Source organism: Neophocaena asiaeorientalis, unplaced genomic scaffold (genome assembly GCF_003031525.2).
Source record: "Neophocaena asiaeorientalis asiaeorientalis breed wild unplaced genomic scaffold, Neophocaena_asiaeorientalis_V1.1 scaffold154, whole genome shotgun sequence".
In the NCBI taxonomy this organism is placed as follows: Eukaryota; Metazoa; Chordata; class Mammalia; order Artiodactyla; family Phocoenidae; genus Neophocaena; species Neophocaena asiaeorientalis.
Window position 1 is genome coordinate 408198 of NW_020172982.1, and position 16898 is coordinate 425095.

The 16898-nt window shown below is 38.1% G+C and overlaps 1 protein-coding gene across 4 annotated transcripts in view; it reads right to left on the bottom strand.

Annotated features, from left to right (window-relative positions):
* Positions 1 to 16898, bottom strand: part of SATB1 (SATB homeobox 1) — a 101594-nt gene that overhangs the window by 52954 nt on the left and 31742 nt on the right. For all 4 annotated transcript variants that reach the window (XM_024742034.1, XM_024742031.1, XM_024742032.1 and 1 more), the window contains one exon: positions 865 to 976. In XM_024742034.1, coding sequence (XP_024597802.1) covers positions 865 to 976 — 112 coding nt within the window. The remainder of the gene's footprint in view (positions 1 to 864; positions 977 to 16898) is intronic.

Consider the following 16898-nt stretch of genomic DNA (forward strand, 5'->3'; position numbering starts at 1 on the left):
AGACTTAAAACACAACGTAATGCTATGCATATTAAACATCCCATTCCTATATTATTTTAAAACATTGTATTTGGTAGGTACAAGAAAGAAAACCTTAATAGAAATTAAAACATTAACCTTAATCACAGTGTTTGCTTTAACGAACACTAACAAACTCAACAGGGAGAAATGACATAATCTAAATGCTAGGTAGGGTACAACACACAACTTTTATCTGTCACTTCACACTGCAGATAATTTTAATGTATTTCCTGCGTAACAAATATTGACCTAAAGTTACATGTTAAGATAGGATGCCATGGCATTGAGAGTCTAGAAATGATGCAATGGTTCTTTGGTTACGGATGGTAAAGCAATAGGCTCACCAAAGTGCCTATCTGGGGGGGCTGGAGACTATAGCTGTAAATATCACTTGATCTCAACTGTGGAGACTATAAATACAATTGAATATCCTCAAAAATTGGGTGTAAAAACTGGCACTTTCCCTTTCTCTCAAAGAAAACTCAAAAAAAACATAAAAGCATGATTTATCTCTGAGAGAACCCACAGCCAATATTAGTTATTCAAGGCCTGGTTAGGTCTTCACTGAGATGTTAAAAAATGACAGCTCCCCACCCCCCCCACCCCACCTCGCCTCCATCTCCTGCATGTCTGACAACCAAGTCAGTTGGGCTGATTTAAACACAAACATTTATTGAATTTAATTATCTCATTATACTCAGACCCACTCCCCACCCTCCAAGAAACATTCTAAATTGATCTCTAATTGGGCAATCACAAGACCTGGCTTTACATGCAACTTGGATAAACCCCCAAATGACACGTAATGGTATGTAGCCACCGCTGCAACGGTTTTCTGCTTACCCATCATATCTTTTGTCTTCTTGAAATGTTTGTACCACCTTCCAAATTCTTGACATTTTGCTGCTGAGACATTTGCATAGTAAGTGCTGTTCACAATGGAAGAAATCATACTCTGCATGAAGAGGGGGATGGAAACAGTTGTAATACACAGCGGCACAAGACAGAACACGGACATGATTTCAATTGTGGAAACTGTAACTTTTTTTCATCAACTGAGTACCAATACATTTTTGTTTCACACTGTAGCCTAAAGCCATGACTTCTTCAAAGTCAATAAGTAGAGCATCAAATGCTTTATTTAAGTAGAAAGCAACAGTCCACTGAGACTGGTATAAAATGATCACACCCACAGACTTTGCTCTAGTATGTATGGGACCTCCACCAATGTCACGTGTTCCTGGGAGGACAAACTTCAAACTTCCACCGATCCCAATAAATCCAAATACTTGGAGATGACTTTCTGATTGTAATTCATAAATAAATGCCACTTTGTGGTTTGGTGACTAAATTCTCCATCCTTGCAACTCCCAGGATGGCCCAGGGACCATAATATCAGCATCATCTGGAAGCTTATTAGAAATGCAGAATATTGGGCCCTACTCCAGACCTGGTCAAGCAACACCTGCATTTTAATCAGATCCCCGGGGATTTGCGTGCCCACTAAAGTTTGGGAAACACCCCTTGCACTTTCCAGTCATGGTATTTGGGTTTCACTTGGAGGTAAATTAACACTGCTGCAAGGCTGACTGACCACATTTAAGAAGAGAAAAACTATTCACAAAGATCCTCTAACAGAAGAAAAACATATGCTGCAATCTTATTGCTAGCTTCATATATAGTAAGGCTTGGGTTTTGAATTTCAAACTAACCATATCATTTTTTAAAATATGCATTTCATGGTGACTCATCTCTCAAGGATACCACAAAAAAGAAAACGCCCTATTTTGTCACTTGTCTTCATCCTGCTTCTAATAACAAAAGCTTGGAAAATGGAGTCAACAGTTTAACATAGAAAAATGAAGAAAGACAATGATTTTGATGTATTACTAGTTTTGTCTTTTTTTTTAAACTCATTTTCAACAAAGAAAAGTATTTTCTTCCCAGGAAATTTTGGTTCTGGTCATTTCAGTGACTTGGTCATGGTTATTTCCAGCCACAACACTCATATTCTCTAGTAGTGGCTAAATTAATTTCCCATTGAGTCGTAGGAATAATTAGACTTTGCAGAGCCAATCTGTCCTCCACTCCTATGTGTAGAAACATGAGAACTTACATTTCAGACTTCAGGTGGTCTGTGGTGAAAACGGTTTACAGAAGGCGGGGAACAAGCAGAAAAGCCAGTTTGGGGACAAAAGTATTTTTACATCGTTACCTTCTTTAAGCTACTTCTAACGTAGAGCTCTTTTGATTATCATTGTTTCTCCTGACATCCGTCATCAGTGTTAATTTTGTACCATGCACACATTCCTGTAATATGTAAACCTTGGGGACCTTTGAAGAGCTTCCAGTGAAGGACAAGCTGGAGTTACATTATTGATGTAAAACATGGCTATCTTTCCTAAGAGGCACTATGATATCTTTCTTTTTTTTTTTTTTTGACACTTTCTACTGGATAGTCATTTTTACATTTCTCTAAAAAGACATTCTTAATGGGCTCACGATACTCTGCCATTAATCCAGACTAAGAGAGTCCCTCAGTCCAAGGTACAAAAAGATACTTAGCAAGGTTGCCAAAACCGGACCCAGAAGATTACCTGATCCAGTTAACAATCCGTCAGCTTCAATCACACTTCCTCTATTAATGATCGATCAATAAAGTCAGACACTAACAAAACCACTGAGACGGCTGATGGATCACTGTGATTCTGCAAATGGGTGAGAGCCCATGTTCTTCTACTTTGGTCCAATTTTTAAAAAATTATTACTATTCAACTTAGACATGCTGGCAGATTCTTAAATGTTAACATAATAGTACATGTAAATTTTAGATGTAGCTTATGTCTTAGTTTTCAGAAAAGTCTGAAATATCAAAGTTTTGCTGAGGTTTTTGACAAATGTCCAGGCTACCTGACTTTGCCAATGGTTCCATCTATGAGATTTGCTCTTTGCTGTGCACCTACTACGTCCCTGGCTGGTACTAGGGATACAAGGGCAGATAAGATACAGCCTCTGCCTACAAGAAGTTTACCGTCTATTAGGAAGAGACATGTAAACAGATCATTTCAATTTAATGTGATTCAGTAGAGCAAGAGTGGAAAATATATGGGGGTGGGGGAGGAAGAAAAATATACAATGTGTGAGAAAAAGAAAAAAAAACATCTGAAATATTTTTATAAAACTAGAGCCCATATGTAACAGTGCTATGTAGTTCATTATTACCCATATGTGGAAAATAATATCCATATGTGCGTGTTCATCAAAGCTTCCCCCTGCCCTCGTTTAACCCTAAATTGGTAGGCTCTGTCCTTAAGTGACTTTCTGGATGCTTTCTACTCTGTCAAGTGGTGCGGGCTTAGGGAAACGCTGAATAACGTAAATATTAGCCTAAGTGAGACATAAGTCAAAAGGCTAATCCACAGGTTATGACACATGCCGAAGCAACTTTCTAGATTCTCTATCTTTCTGTGCTTTTAGGGGGCCGGGAAATAGTCCATAATTCAGGTAACTTGGGGTCACCTCTATTTTTACTGGAACAATATGCAGTGATATGTCCAACTAAACTGTGCAGGCAGCCACTGCATGAGACATTTTTTTTCCCTGTGGTAAAATCCCCATTGAAGGCTTAGGCATGGCATCTAACTAGGTCTATGAGTTTTAAAGGCAGGGAAGAGAGATTTCAGAATCTTGGCGGGGCACATGGTATTTGAAAGATCACATTCAGTCCTCTATCTTAAATTTGGAAAACTCATAAAGAAACACCTCTTGTTTTGATAATACAAAGAAGAGAAAGGCAAGATTGATAATACTTTCCTACGGGCTGAGGATGGATAAGGGGTAGGTAAACGAAGATCCATGTTTCTGAGAAAGAGGCTTGGGATTCTTCTGTCAATCAAAAGGATGTAGTTTAAAAAGATCACTAACTAAAAAGATTACTCACTAAGCTATGAGTCCATGGGGGTCCTGGGGCTCTGTATTCCTTTCCAGCCCAAATGCCTGGCATGTATTAAATACACACTAAATGTTCATTTGATGAAGCAGAATGAGCTAAACCTGCATTCAAGTCCAACATGTATCACACACTGGTAGTGTGACCTCGGTCAGATTAACTGACCACTACGACAATTCCCAGTACTAAACGGGAATGTCAGCAGCAGTCACCTCTTGGGGCTGTTCTGAGAACCTATTCATATGGACATTTTTTTTTTTTCATTCATCCAGGAACTATCTATGGAACTCCTGCTATGTGCCTAGAACTGAACAAGTCACTAGAAAAATAATGACTTGAAGAGACATACTATCTCCACTTGGACTGACAATAAATAAAACAATGAATGTGATACAATTAGCACAGAGCCTGGAACATAAGGAGTATGGACTTAAGAGAAGTTAATTACTATGACAACCCTCTGCCTCCCTCTTCATTGGCTTTTATTATGTGATCACATTTCAGATCAGTCGAAAGACTATGCTTTAAATAACATATGAGTCTTAGATACAATTTTCAAATGATGTATTTTAAGTCAAAGAAATTTTCTTATGAAAGAACAAAGAGGATACAAATTAAATGATTCAATGACAAGTCGGGTCAAGGGGTAACAAGGGAAAACATCAATGAAAAAGAGCATTTCCATTTGTTTCGATATTCCAATTTGGTGGTATCTTCCAAAGCTGGCCAGTAGGTACCAGGTGGTAGCTGACATCAGGAAGATACACACCACTCCTCTGACTTATTTGATCCATGCCCTCTTCCATCTCTAGCTAACAGCTGCTCACCTAGGATACAATTTCAGCGCGGACTCCTGCAAGGCTCTTCCTGATGGCCCAAACATCCCGTACATAGAACCTCTATGGCACCCATCACGCTGTTTGTTTCCTACTAGGTGGGTGAGCCTTGGGGCTTATCTCCATATAGCCTGGACCTATCACAGGGCTGGGCAACCTATTTGGTGATGGATAAAAGGTCACTGAAATAAGTCATTACTGCAGGCTACCAGAAAGTCCTCTTCTCTCTTTGTTTTCTTAAAGGTCAAAGGTAATGTTAGTTTAATTGTCACAGGGAATCTTTTCGATCCATCAGTTTTAGCTGTCAAGCTCAAACTCAAAGAGTTTGAAGAACCTTTGTTCTTGAATTTGCAAGAGCTCCCTTCCAGGTTTTTGAAGCTACTTCCTCACAGATGTCTTGGAAGTCACCGAGCTCAGTGCTCGTGTTCTCCCAGATCTCTGGGTGTCTATTTATACGAGCTTCTCCAAAGCACTGGGAAAAGGGCACGGCTTGCCTGACAAGTCTTCTTATTTGGTGGCCAGTCTGTGGAAAGCATCCACGTTCAGGGACTAAAATAACCAGGCTGATAAAACTCCTTCTGTGTAAATCCCAAGTTCAAACACTACCCAGGAACACAAACCAAGGAAGAGGCCCCAGCTTCCAGCGTCAGGAAATACAGTTTGGAAGTCGGCAGAAATTGGCTGTGGGTCTCCTAACCCCAGTGTGACACAATATTCTCATCCTAGGAGCCAAGTTGTAAGCTTTTCTAAGATCCATAAAGCACATGTCTGCGCCCTATGAGGAGCTCCGGCTCTTTCTGAGAGTCTGCTCGAGTTCCGATCTGAAAGAATGCCATCTTCACAGAAACCCTGGTTCTCTAGAATGATACCATCTGCCACAGGCTGAGCTTCCTTTTCAGCCAAATACATTATTTATAACCTTTCTAATTGTGAAAAGGTAAGGGTGGAATTTTTCTACAGCCTGACTTCGATATGGTTAGAACATTCTGAACCTTTGCTCTCAAATACTGCAGGTCTCTGCATTTGAAAAGCAAAAAACAACCCCCAAACCCATAAGGAATTGGTGGAAGTTACATAATTTTTTCAAAATATTCTATCTTGTCAACCCCCCGCTAGAATAGGACGTACACTGTTAAGTATGTATTTATAACACATTTAGAAAACCGAAGGAAGAGAGTTTTTGATTTTTCTCCTTGGTCATCTTAGGAGCCAAGGAAGAGGTTGGGGGGAGAGGTGAGGCCTTCTGAAAAAACGGTTCATCAACTGGGGAAAGGCAGTGATCTGATTACCCTTAAAATTGCTTTGCTGTGCCTTTAACATCAACAAAAAAACCCACCCCCAAACAATGCTAATCAGGTTATTCAATCATTTAAACCAAAACTGTTCATGCTTTTCTGCCAAATCAACCAACCACAGCAAAATCTGTTATCTCTGATTGCTCAGCTTCCAGTCAAAAAACCAGTTAACCCCGACTATACCAAAAGTTTTCCAAAATACCCTCAAAGCGCTGCGTGCTCATGGAGAAGAAAGAGAAAGCCATGCCATCTTTAAAGGGTAATTGGAGCGCTGGACCCTATTTGCATATTACAGCTCACTCTAATAAACTACACAGCCTGTACCGGAAGCCAGCAGGTCCCTAGCATTCATGGGATCTCCATGCAGGCTTTCCGTGCACAATTTTTTTTTTTTTTTTTTAACAGGACTGTGATATCATGATCAAAACTTACTAAAGACTTGTGGATGGTCTGACTGAGGTGGGAAGAGGTGCCAGAACCTCTACAAAATGGTGGTTCACCCAAGTTTAACGCTTTCAGGCTCCATCAGCAGAGAGGGCAAAAGCTACAACATCTTATTTACACAATTATCTAAATACGATTAAACAGCTGATGGACAAATATTAAACTGGAAAATGTATAGTCATTTCAGCTTAATGTAATCCTCTTTCTGTAAACACCCAAGATGATTTTTTTTCAACCAGAACAGTCCTGACATCTCATAAGCCTAAGGGTGAATAGCAAGAGATTGTTTTTGATAGTTATAAATATTCAAAAGACATGCAGACCATCTGCTTTCATAATACAGGTAAAGCAAGACTGAAATGGGGACTGCTGTATAAAAATGATTCTTTTAACAAAGTCTTCCTCTCCTCGAAAACTATAAAGACAGATGTCAAAAACTGTTTACACAGAGCAATCAGGAGCGTGCAAAATGTAATATTCCTTTTACACACAGTGCTTGCTAAAGAGATTTTTTTTTTCCTTTTTCTTCCCATCTGTGTGTTGCAACACATTTCTACAAGTTAAAAACATTTTTTTTTCAAACAGAGATCTCATGAATACCCAAAAACATGCTATCTGGTTTCTGAATGCTAATTAATTTCAACTAAGGAATCTGAATATCTTGTTCTGTAGGAAGGAATGTATGTTTTGAATTGGAATACTCCAGAGACACAAGGGAAATCATCTTGCACAGGTTTAATTCTGTAAGGCGATTTTTCATGGTTCTACCTTGTCTGTAATATATATCTGGTACATCCATGTCTTAAATGAAAGCACATAACTGCTAATGTCTTTGGCATAAAGTCTAAAATAATTGTTTTCTGAAATAAATGTCCGTGCGTGCAGAATGTATACACAGAAACCTTTAACTTCTCAGGCGATACACAGTGATGCTTTATAAAGCCCCGCAGTTAATTTTCAGGGTTGGAACACTAATCTTGACAGTAACCTTTTTATGTATTGTATTAATGGCACAGAGACATTAAGCACCTTTTTATAATTTTCAATAAAATGAGCATTTACTGAACAATCTGTCAAACTGCTGGCTCTCTATTATTTTACATTTTTATTTTTTGACAAGTGTAACTTCACACACTCGGCTGGCCCTCCCCTTTCTCTAGGTCCGGCCTGCCTATGGCCTGAATTTTCACAGCAGGTTTTTAGATGCGCGTGGGAAACTTAAGGGTCAAATTTTAACTTCAGATCAAATGGAATCAACTCCACATTCAAACACTGTTTTAATAGGGATTCTCAGTAAATGGGGTTTTCTTTTCATCCCACAGGATATCAAATACTACAAACAAGGCATCATAGGAGATGGTGACATGGAACGAATTTGTTGAAAATTCACAGGTAGTCCCCATCTGGTATTGAGGGAGGGGAGGAAGGGAATTGGGTTTCAATTTATGGGAAGCAAATGGCAGGATTTCTAAGTGTCATTCTCTTTGTGATGTTAGCTTACGTTCCCCAAATCTTTCCCTCTGGATCCTTTATTGCTTTCTAAGCTATTCTCTTGGGAGATACAACTGGGGCATACTCGGCATCTCAATTTGTTGAGAAGAGACTAATCACTTCTAAATTTTACTTAAACTCCAGTTGCCATCGTTAACGCTCTTGCCATCTTGATCAATCCCGGTGCCTTGAAAATGGCATCGTCACACAGAGTCACCCTTGTATCGTGCTAAAAATAGAAACTCGGTACAAAGCTCCAAAGGAGTACAAAAGGAAGCACAAAGAGAACCTGGGCAATTCTGTTTTAATTCTCTTACTACATTTCCTAAAGATGAAAATGTGACCGTTTCGAAGCACAGGAATTTTATGTAATGGTTTAAATAGCCAATTCATCATGTTTAAAGGAAATGCTGGCTCACAGTTCGTATGGCTTTTCCGCATAATTAAAGTAATTTTACATAAGGCCCAGATAATATCTTCTGACCAGATTCTCTATTCTATCTTTTTGTATAAGTATCATCTAGATCATTCTTAATGCTACTGAAACCTTCTTATTCAAACGAATTGAATACATTGGTAAAGAGCTTAAATTAGAAAATATTTGCTAAAAAGCGTACTGTTACTAAGGGCATGTAATATTTCAAACTAACTGCAGGCTTAGGTTTGCTCATCTGCAATATGAAGGGAAATGAACTAGATAATCTGCAGGGTCCCTTCTAACATTTTGAAGATTCTATGAGATCTGTAGGCATTCCCAGACACAGGTCCTACAGGGTCTTCTTTAGTGACTAAAGAAGATGTGATTGTTATACCCATCATGCATTCACTGTGCAGACATTACCAACTACAGTTTTATTTTTTAGGAAGGTTGGAGTCCCTCGGTATCTTGCTTATAATATGATTATTAAAAATATACTCACTATCATTAAACATTACGCTACTCCAAACAGAATTTTCGTAAGTTTTTCATTAGATAAATCTAATGAGTTTTATTTGATTTTATAGCAAAAATCATTTCCTAAGATTCTAAATCCTGAGCACTGGGAGTGCTTGCTTCTTCTTTCTCTGATGGCCCTTGTGTGGTTAAATCTCCCATTCTCTATGGAGATTAAAATTTCTCATATCTGTACTTAGAAATAGCAGAAAAAGATACCAAATTTGTATTAAATTCCAGAGGTCCTAAATAAAGCATTTTGAGAAACTTCAAGCCACAGAGTGAAAAAAAAACTAAAGTAGTCTGAACAATCCATTTTTCCAAAAGTAAATACTAGAATTAGACTCTGTAACTCTCCACAGATTTTATATCCCTTCCTTCCTTGTATGAACGCTATTAGATTTTTAAGCCACACTGCCTAAAAATTGGGAGAAAAGTAAGACTGCTTTTTAGCTTTTTATGGGGCCAAAGACTTTCTTTGGGAGTCTCATGAAACCGATGGAAGCTCTCCCCACATATATACTCCCCAAAAGAGGCTTGGAACTTCTGGGTCTGCACAAACCCTTGGGAGCCCACTGCGTGGGCAGTGGATCACACCCAGATCTGATCCAAGATTTCACAGGAGACTGAGGGCTAAGTCATGTCCTTGATTTCTGTGTTTTATTAATTGTTAGTTGTTAGCCAAGATTTCCCACGTCTACTAAATAAACATAAACCAATGTCACCTCTGGATGAGGTCATAGAGAAAAATCAAATTAACCTAGCTCACCTCTATCAGTATTATGAAAGTGCTTTACAGTTTAGGAAAATGCCATATACTGGTAATCACCTCTTTGGGAGTTATGGTGAAATGGTAAAAAAAAAAAATGTGCTGGACGGGCTGTCCGTCATGAAGTAAGGAGCTCAGTCCATCACCGGGTGCGTGAGAGCCAGGCTGAGCTGGTGCCTCCTGCAGAAGGGTGGACAGACCAAGCCCCTGAGGCCTATTCTGCAATGGCTCAACACTTATCTCCACCTGCAGCTCTTTCTAAATTCAGGTGATTCTGGACCTTCACACCGCTGACTTTTACACACTAGATGTTTATAGCCCCAAACGGAGTCTCCAATGCCAAATATGGCCTCTGGAACCTCAGCTGAGGGAGAGACATTGTGAGCTAACACGGGGTGGTACTTAACTGCTGGCATTTCCAGCTTGGCAGTGTCAGCATCTTGGTCTATAAATCATTTGATTCTGCTATTGGTATTCCCCCCGCTTTATATTTTTTTTTAAAATATGAGAAATAGACAAACATAAATAAATAGACTAATATTAGAAAAGCATGGATCTCAAATATAACGCAATTGAGACAAAATGAAACCTATCAGCCAAGCTGAAATACATAGTCGATTATAAAAGAAAAATTTTAAATGTGCACGGAAATATGTCGTTAGAGTGTGCTTAACAGTGACGTATAATTAGGTCTTTTATAGCAGTTTTTAGATCTCTGGGTCCCTTGTACCTCCCAAGACTATTGTTCTGCTTATAAACATAGAAGTTTTGTACATACACTCAAGAACAGTGACAATATAAGCAAAAATATGGGACAGCTTGGAATATCAGTAGGTTTTCTTAGAGGAAAATGTAGAAGTAATTTGCTCTTGGTAAGGTAAATTAAAAGTTCAGAATTAAGTGTAATAGGAAATATATTTTGTAAAGTAGGATATTATAGATAAGACTACATATAAAATACTAGTAATAAAACTACTGACATAGTTTATAAGCTCACGAAATAAACATGATGAAAATTCTGAGTCTGTTTAGGTTTGACAAATATTCCTGAGATCCTACTATGTGTCAGATCTCTGAATGTGATGATGAATAAAACTTAGTCCCTTTGTGACCATCAATTACAGTGTACTCAGAGAACGGAGTTAGCCCACAGATAATTACAAAACAAAGTACAAAGTGCTATTGGTGGGGGGCATAAAGGAGGGACAGAGACTTGGATGTAGGGAGTGGGGGGTGGAGGGTAGTTAAAGGAAGGAACACTGGGAAAACTCACATCCAGAGGACAGTCCACACCAGGCATCTTTGACACTGTCCAGTCTAAGATACCACATCTGCTTAACTTTCAAATGTGCTTATTTAAAGCATCATGCTTGAGTCTTCCCCCACTTGCATTTTAAGATGCATCAGACCTTTATACTGATTCTAAGGAGGGTGCTAAAAGCATTCCTTACAGGTGAGAATGAGTTAGTTATAAAACGGCCCTTTAATTTTTTCACAAACGAAAAGTTCTTGGTTGTTTCCATAAAAAGTGACACTTGTACCAAAATCTTCTATGTTAGCAACAAAGTTTCTTAGACCCACAAGTGCCCTTTCAAACTCTCAATCCCCAGGCTGTAGAAAAACAAGTATACTGTACTTTAGAACTGAGCGCTGTTCTAAATGCTTTACAAGTATTAACTCATGTAATTCTCCTAACAATCCTGAAAAATTGGTACTATTATCTTGCTACTTTATAGATTTAAAAAATGAGGCGTGGAGAGTCACTTGCCTGAATTTACAGAGCGGTAACGACAGAGCTCACATTCTTGACTCCCGTGGAACGAGTGCTATTAGCTTACTAATTATGTGATGGCAAAGAGCAGTGGCTGATGAAATATATCACTTCCAAAGATAGTTCCATTAAGAAATAAAAAGAAAATGAGATCCAGCTCTGCCCTATGTTAACATAATCGAGGAGATTCAACACATTTGGGGAAATATTTATTGTGACGTTTCATAAAGTTAATACTCGTTTTGGTTTGCTCCACGTTTTTCAGTTGCATAGGAATAAGCGCTGGATTGATAGTAAAATGGGACAAGCCTAGGACAGTCGGGTGGTACCCAATGAGGAAATACCCTGTCTTGTCATCTAGATAAGAATATGATTTCAAACGGTGCTAACAATTAAAGCTTTAATCGTTCTTAACTTTCAACATCATTTGCCTCTTTAACCTCTTTGAGTAAACTAAATTAGATTAGCATTTTCATGGGGAAATATTGCCATACAAGAGAATAGTCTTTTGAAAAGGAGAAAGAAAAAGACGACTAAAGAGGATGAAGTTTTAGAGTAAGAATGAGAGAAAAGAAAAAGATTCTTAAGTCAGCCACCTTCTCTACAATGCGGAATTCTGCAGCCTCCTGAATTGTCCATAATGGAACTCCAGCACCCCATAATAATACTGCATATTAGAACCCACTACAATCTTACATTTCTGTAGCGCCCTTCATGCAAGGATCCCAGGGTGCTTTACAATCATTATGAGTTAAAATTAAAACTAAAGCACATACAGTTCCTAATAGAACCATTTTAAAAATGCTAAGCAGAACAAATAACTTTTAAGTCTAGATTTAAAAGTCCCAACAGCAAGAGCGTTCCTTATTTCAATTGGCAATGAACTGCGGAGGCTGGCTGACGCTCTCTCCTGTTACGTTAAAGGCTCTGTTATGCTTTTTAATACTCAGAGCACCTTACAATCAAGCAGTTTCCAAAGAAAGAGGAAAAAATCTGGTGCGTGTAGTATCTGTTTTGATTATTCTGAATTTAGGGTTTTCTGTTTGTTTGTTTATGAGTTTTTTGGGGACCAAAATCTGACATGAAATAAAACAGGTTTAAAAAGCAAATCCAGAGAAAGCCCAACTTGAAATTTACGCAGTCATTCCGACAAAAGACACTCCAAAAGCACTTTAAAACTAGCTCTGTTTGAGCAAGAAAATCTGATTGATTAGCATGATTTGGTTAACTTTTTAAAAAAATTAGAAACTAGCATTTAATAGGCTTTCTCTCAGGCCATGTCTACTCCTAAGCCTTGGCAGTATTTATTATTCTGCAAATCAGAAAAAAATAGGGGAAATGCACTCATGATATGGTAATTTTCCTTGCATTAGTGATTTTGAGGTCAGAGGAAACCTGTTCAGATCTAAAACAAAGCATAGGTAAAAATCTATTAAGTGAAAATGAAGTGCTTACACATTGTCAAAGCACCCTCTAAACTGTCATGGCTTAAACTCTTTTATGTTTTATTCTTGTGAAAAGATAGTGGCCATAAAATATCTGAGATCAATCCATTTGAAGTTAATGCTTTATTAAGTTTGGCTTTTTTGAAAGGTTACAGGGAACTAATATCAAGCTACAGTAAAACCCTTATGTATATAAACCGGCTAAAAATGAGCCTGATAGATGAGACACAAAAAAGCAAATTTGCAATTTGGAGGACACGTCTATTGTAGACGCTACGTATTACATTATTAACACAGAACAGATATCTCACTGTCTAATTTGAAAGAGGTACTAGAGTGAAGTAATAACTGGTTCAAAAAAGGCGACAGAAAAAGTAATCTGATGTAAGTTTAGTAATTCACACAACTGCCCATTTAAGACTGGTGTACCATTTCCTTTATGGATCTCGCCATTAATTGCTGAAAATAGTAATAAAATCCAATTAGGATCAAGTACTTCCATGCCTGGCAAAGCAGATATTCATAACCTCGGACTCCCTTGGGCAGTAAGGTAAAAACTGGGAAAAGTTTTGCCATTTAAAAGAGGAAAGAAAAGCTCCTACGTGGAGCTTTTCCTCAAAATATATGATATCTAATGAAAGATTTACAATAGATTTACAATATTATGCTAGGAAGGGGCAGGTACAAAATCCTACAAGCACATCTCAAACAGGAAACTTTAAATAGAGCTGCCAGTTATACCCTTGGTCATCACACTGAGCCAGTGAATGACTAAGGTCTATATTTTCACATAGACTCGAGAAATTGCCAACTGTTTCCCATGCAAATATCTAAGGTTGTCTTGGGGGTCAAAACAAAGGGCTATTAGCGCAATTATACCTACTGATCCGGACAGGATGTAAAGACGGGGAGAAGTGACTGCCAACAGAGTTCTTACAGTCAAACTTTTTGGAACCTCCCAAATACCAGACTATCCCAGGAATCAGTCCCCGTGGTCTAAATCACCCTCGAATACTCTAAATTAGGGGCATGATGGTATTTTTAAAGTGAGTCAATGTAAGAATGACAAAATCAAAGATACAAAAACAAAACATACGTTAAAGAAAACTTTCAGCAGTAAGAATAAATACAGTTGGAAAACTGTAAGTAGTTATCAGTACTACAGAGAAATGTATTTTATAAAACATCAAATTAGTTGGAGAAAGGTTTTTTAAAAAGGCCTTTGTCTCTATCTATCTATCTATCTATCTATCTATCTTTCCTTCCATCCATCCATCCATCCATCCATCCAAGAATACTTGATTAAGCTCACAGGGTCTGGGTATGAATTCTCGCCCCTCTGCTTCACCTGCTCCGTAATCATGAGACTTGCTTAAACATTCCATGGCTCGGGTTCCTTAACTGAAAATGGGGATATAAAACCATATACCACTTAGGGTGACAGACACACTCTTGATACTGTAAAAGTACTAAATGAAAGTTACTATTATTTCAACTACTAAGATGTGTCACCCTTATTACTCGATAGGAAATAGAATGCCTGTCACACAGCAGACTGTCAATACATATTTTTGAATGAACAAATATATGAATATGTGAATAAATTTCATAGGTTAGACTCTCATCTGAAATACAATATTTGAATACTGATGTTGGATATTCTCTGGAGAAAATGTGATTATTAATGTTTACTGGAATTTTTTTACAGACGTCATTTTGGCCCAAAAATTATGAAAACAATAATATAAAGTGCAGTTAAAATATATATATATATCTACATCCTAAAAGATAGGGATTTTTTAAATTGGTGCTTTGTATAATACAGACTGAAAACCAGCTGAACACAGGGGTTTATTAATGTCTATGGAAATGACTGTCAAGTTTCAGAGAATGGGCATGGTTAAACGCCAAGCTTCAGCAGGGCAAGGTGGCTTCTTTTTTCGCCTGTTTTGCCAGTACCTCATGAAAAGTCTGACACATTCTACACCCCTAGATGCTGTCAGAAAAAGGAAAACCAAAATATCATTTTTCTCCACGTTACTTCTAAATGGAACGTTCGAATTTAAATTCATTTTATATATCTTTTGCTACTTGAAAATAAAAATGACAGTTCTCACTTTATGGAGGACTCGGGCTTGGAGCTACTTTTCCCAGGTGAGAAATGAAACAGAAAGAACCGGCACCTTAAAAATATGAAAGTGGTGATGTGTGAGCATGTGTGTGTTTGTGTACACAAATGTGAACGTGTGTGTGGTGGGGAAGGGTGGTAAAAATGCACATATATCAGATTAAAATCCCTTAGGAATATGTGACCTAAACATTTTTAGAAGGAAGACGCTAGTCTGGCAGAAGTAATAACTGACCTTTTACTTACGATACTTTTAACAAAACGAATCTATCCTTGTACTGAATGTATACATATTTATCTAACGTTCAATTTCTAAAACTTCAGGGGAAACTTAAATCAAAATGAAATGTATTTTTATCGTACATCAAAATATTTACTTTTTCAGATCCCAATTGACCTTCCAAATCCATACCCTCCGAGTTCCCATGACCATAAGCTTTCTTATCCCCACGTCAGACTTTATTCTCCCTTCCTTACTTGCAGGTCAGAATACAACACCCACCTTACCTAACCACATCCACTGAAAAAAGCAAGAGTAACAAAACAGCGCCCAACCTCAGATCCATAATGAGCTAAGGGTTTCTTATGCCTTAGAACAGTTTACAAAAATAAACAAACACGTGGTAGAAAAAACAATAAATGGATGTCAATCTATTTGGGCAGATTTATGATAGGAAATCAGTCACAGAAATAAAGGTCTGAGTTATAAATCAAACCCCACGCACACTTAATGGAATTTCTGCGGCTAGAGAAAACCTTGCAAAGATTATCCAAGAAAACATTACTGCAGGAAAACCTAAGTCTTCATATTAAAATCAACATGCTAAAACGCATCCTTGGGAAAGGACTTTGGGGGTCAGTCACTAACCAGCATTTTGACTTTAATCTCTGGGAAAGATAACATCTTCTAGTTCTAAGATTGGAAGTGCAAACTGGACTTGCTCTTTGCAAGTAGGGGACAATCCTCCTGGGAGCACTGGAGGCATGGCCTGCAGGACACCACAGGCAAATTCCTGGGGCTGCCCCTCCCCTTCCCTCCTGGCCACTCCTCAGTAAAGGGAATCTCCTTGCCCACAGGGTGGACATTCTGCTCAGCATATCATTAGGGACCCAATGGCCATATTCAAGACTGGGCTATTTTACCATATTAAACAAAACCAAATCCTTAATGTACAGCAAAATGGGCATGCTGAATTGTATGCTAAGAGTTCTCACGTGAATGAATCACAACTCCACAGGAGGGGAAAAAGTCTTAAGCTGTAGCATTTCTTGGTGTTAGGTCCCATTTTGTACAGGACTGAGGCCGTATTTATTATTTGCCAGGCATTTTTCACCACAGCATCTTCATCACCAAATCTCACCAGGGAGGAAAAAAAGAGCAGTTTTACCAAGCTCAGCATATATTTGGGGCTGAGGCCTTAGCGTGTCTGCATTTCCTCTAACTAATAACTTCTGACAGAAGAGAAAATAAAGAGGCAAATGGAAAATAGTCCATAATTAAAACATTCCGAATTGAGCATCAGATTCACAAATTCATTCTAGAGAAATAGAAGATGATGCAGCAGAATATAAAATAACCCCCTCATTTAGAGAACAAGTTGCACTTTTTCATAATATTAAATATTAAATTAATTTCAAATATTTGCTGCCACTGCTGAACGATGTATACTTTTACAAATTTTTTTTTCTTTTTTTTTTTTAAGAAAGGAAGATTGTAATTACAACTGATGTTGAAGTTACAGCCTAGTTTCACCACTTAAGGATGACAGCAGGGTCCCCAGCTACCCAGGCATACATGTTCCTCTCGAGGCCTCT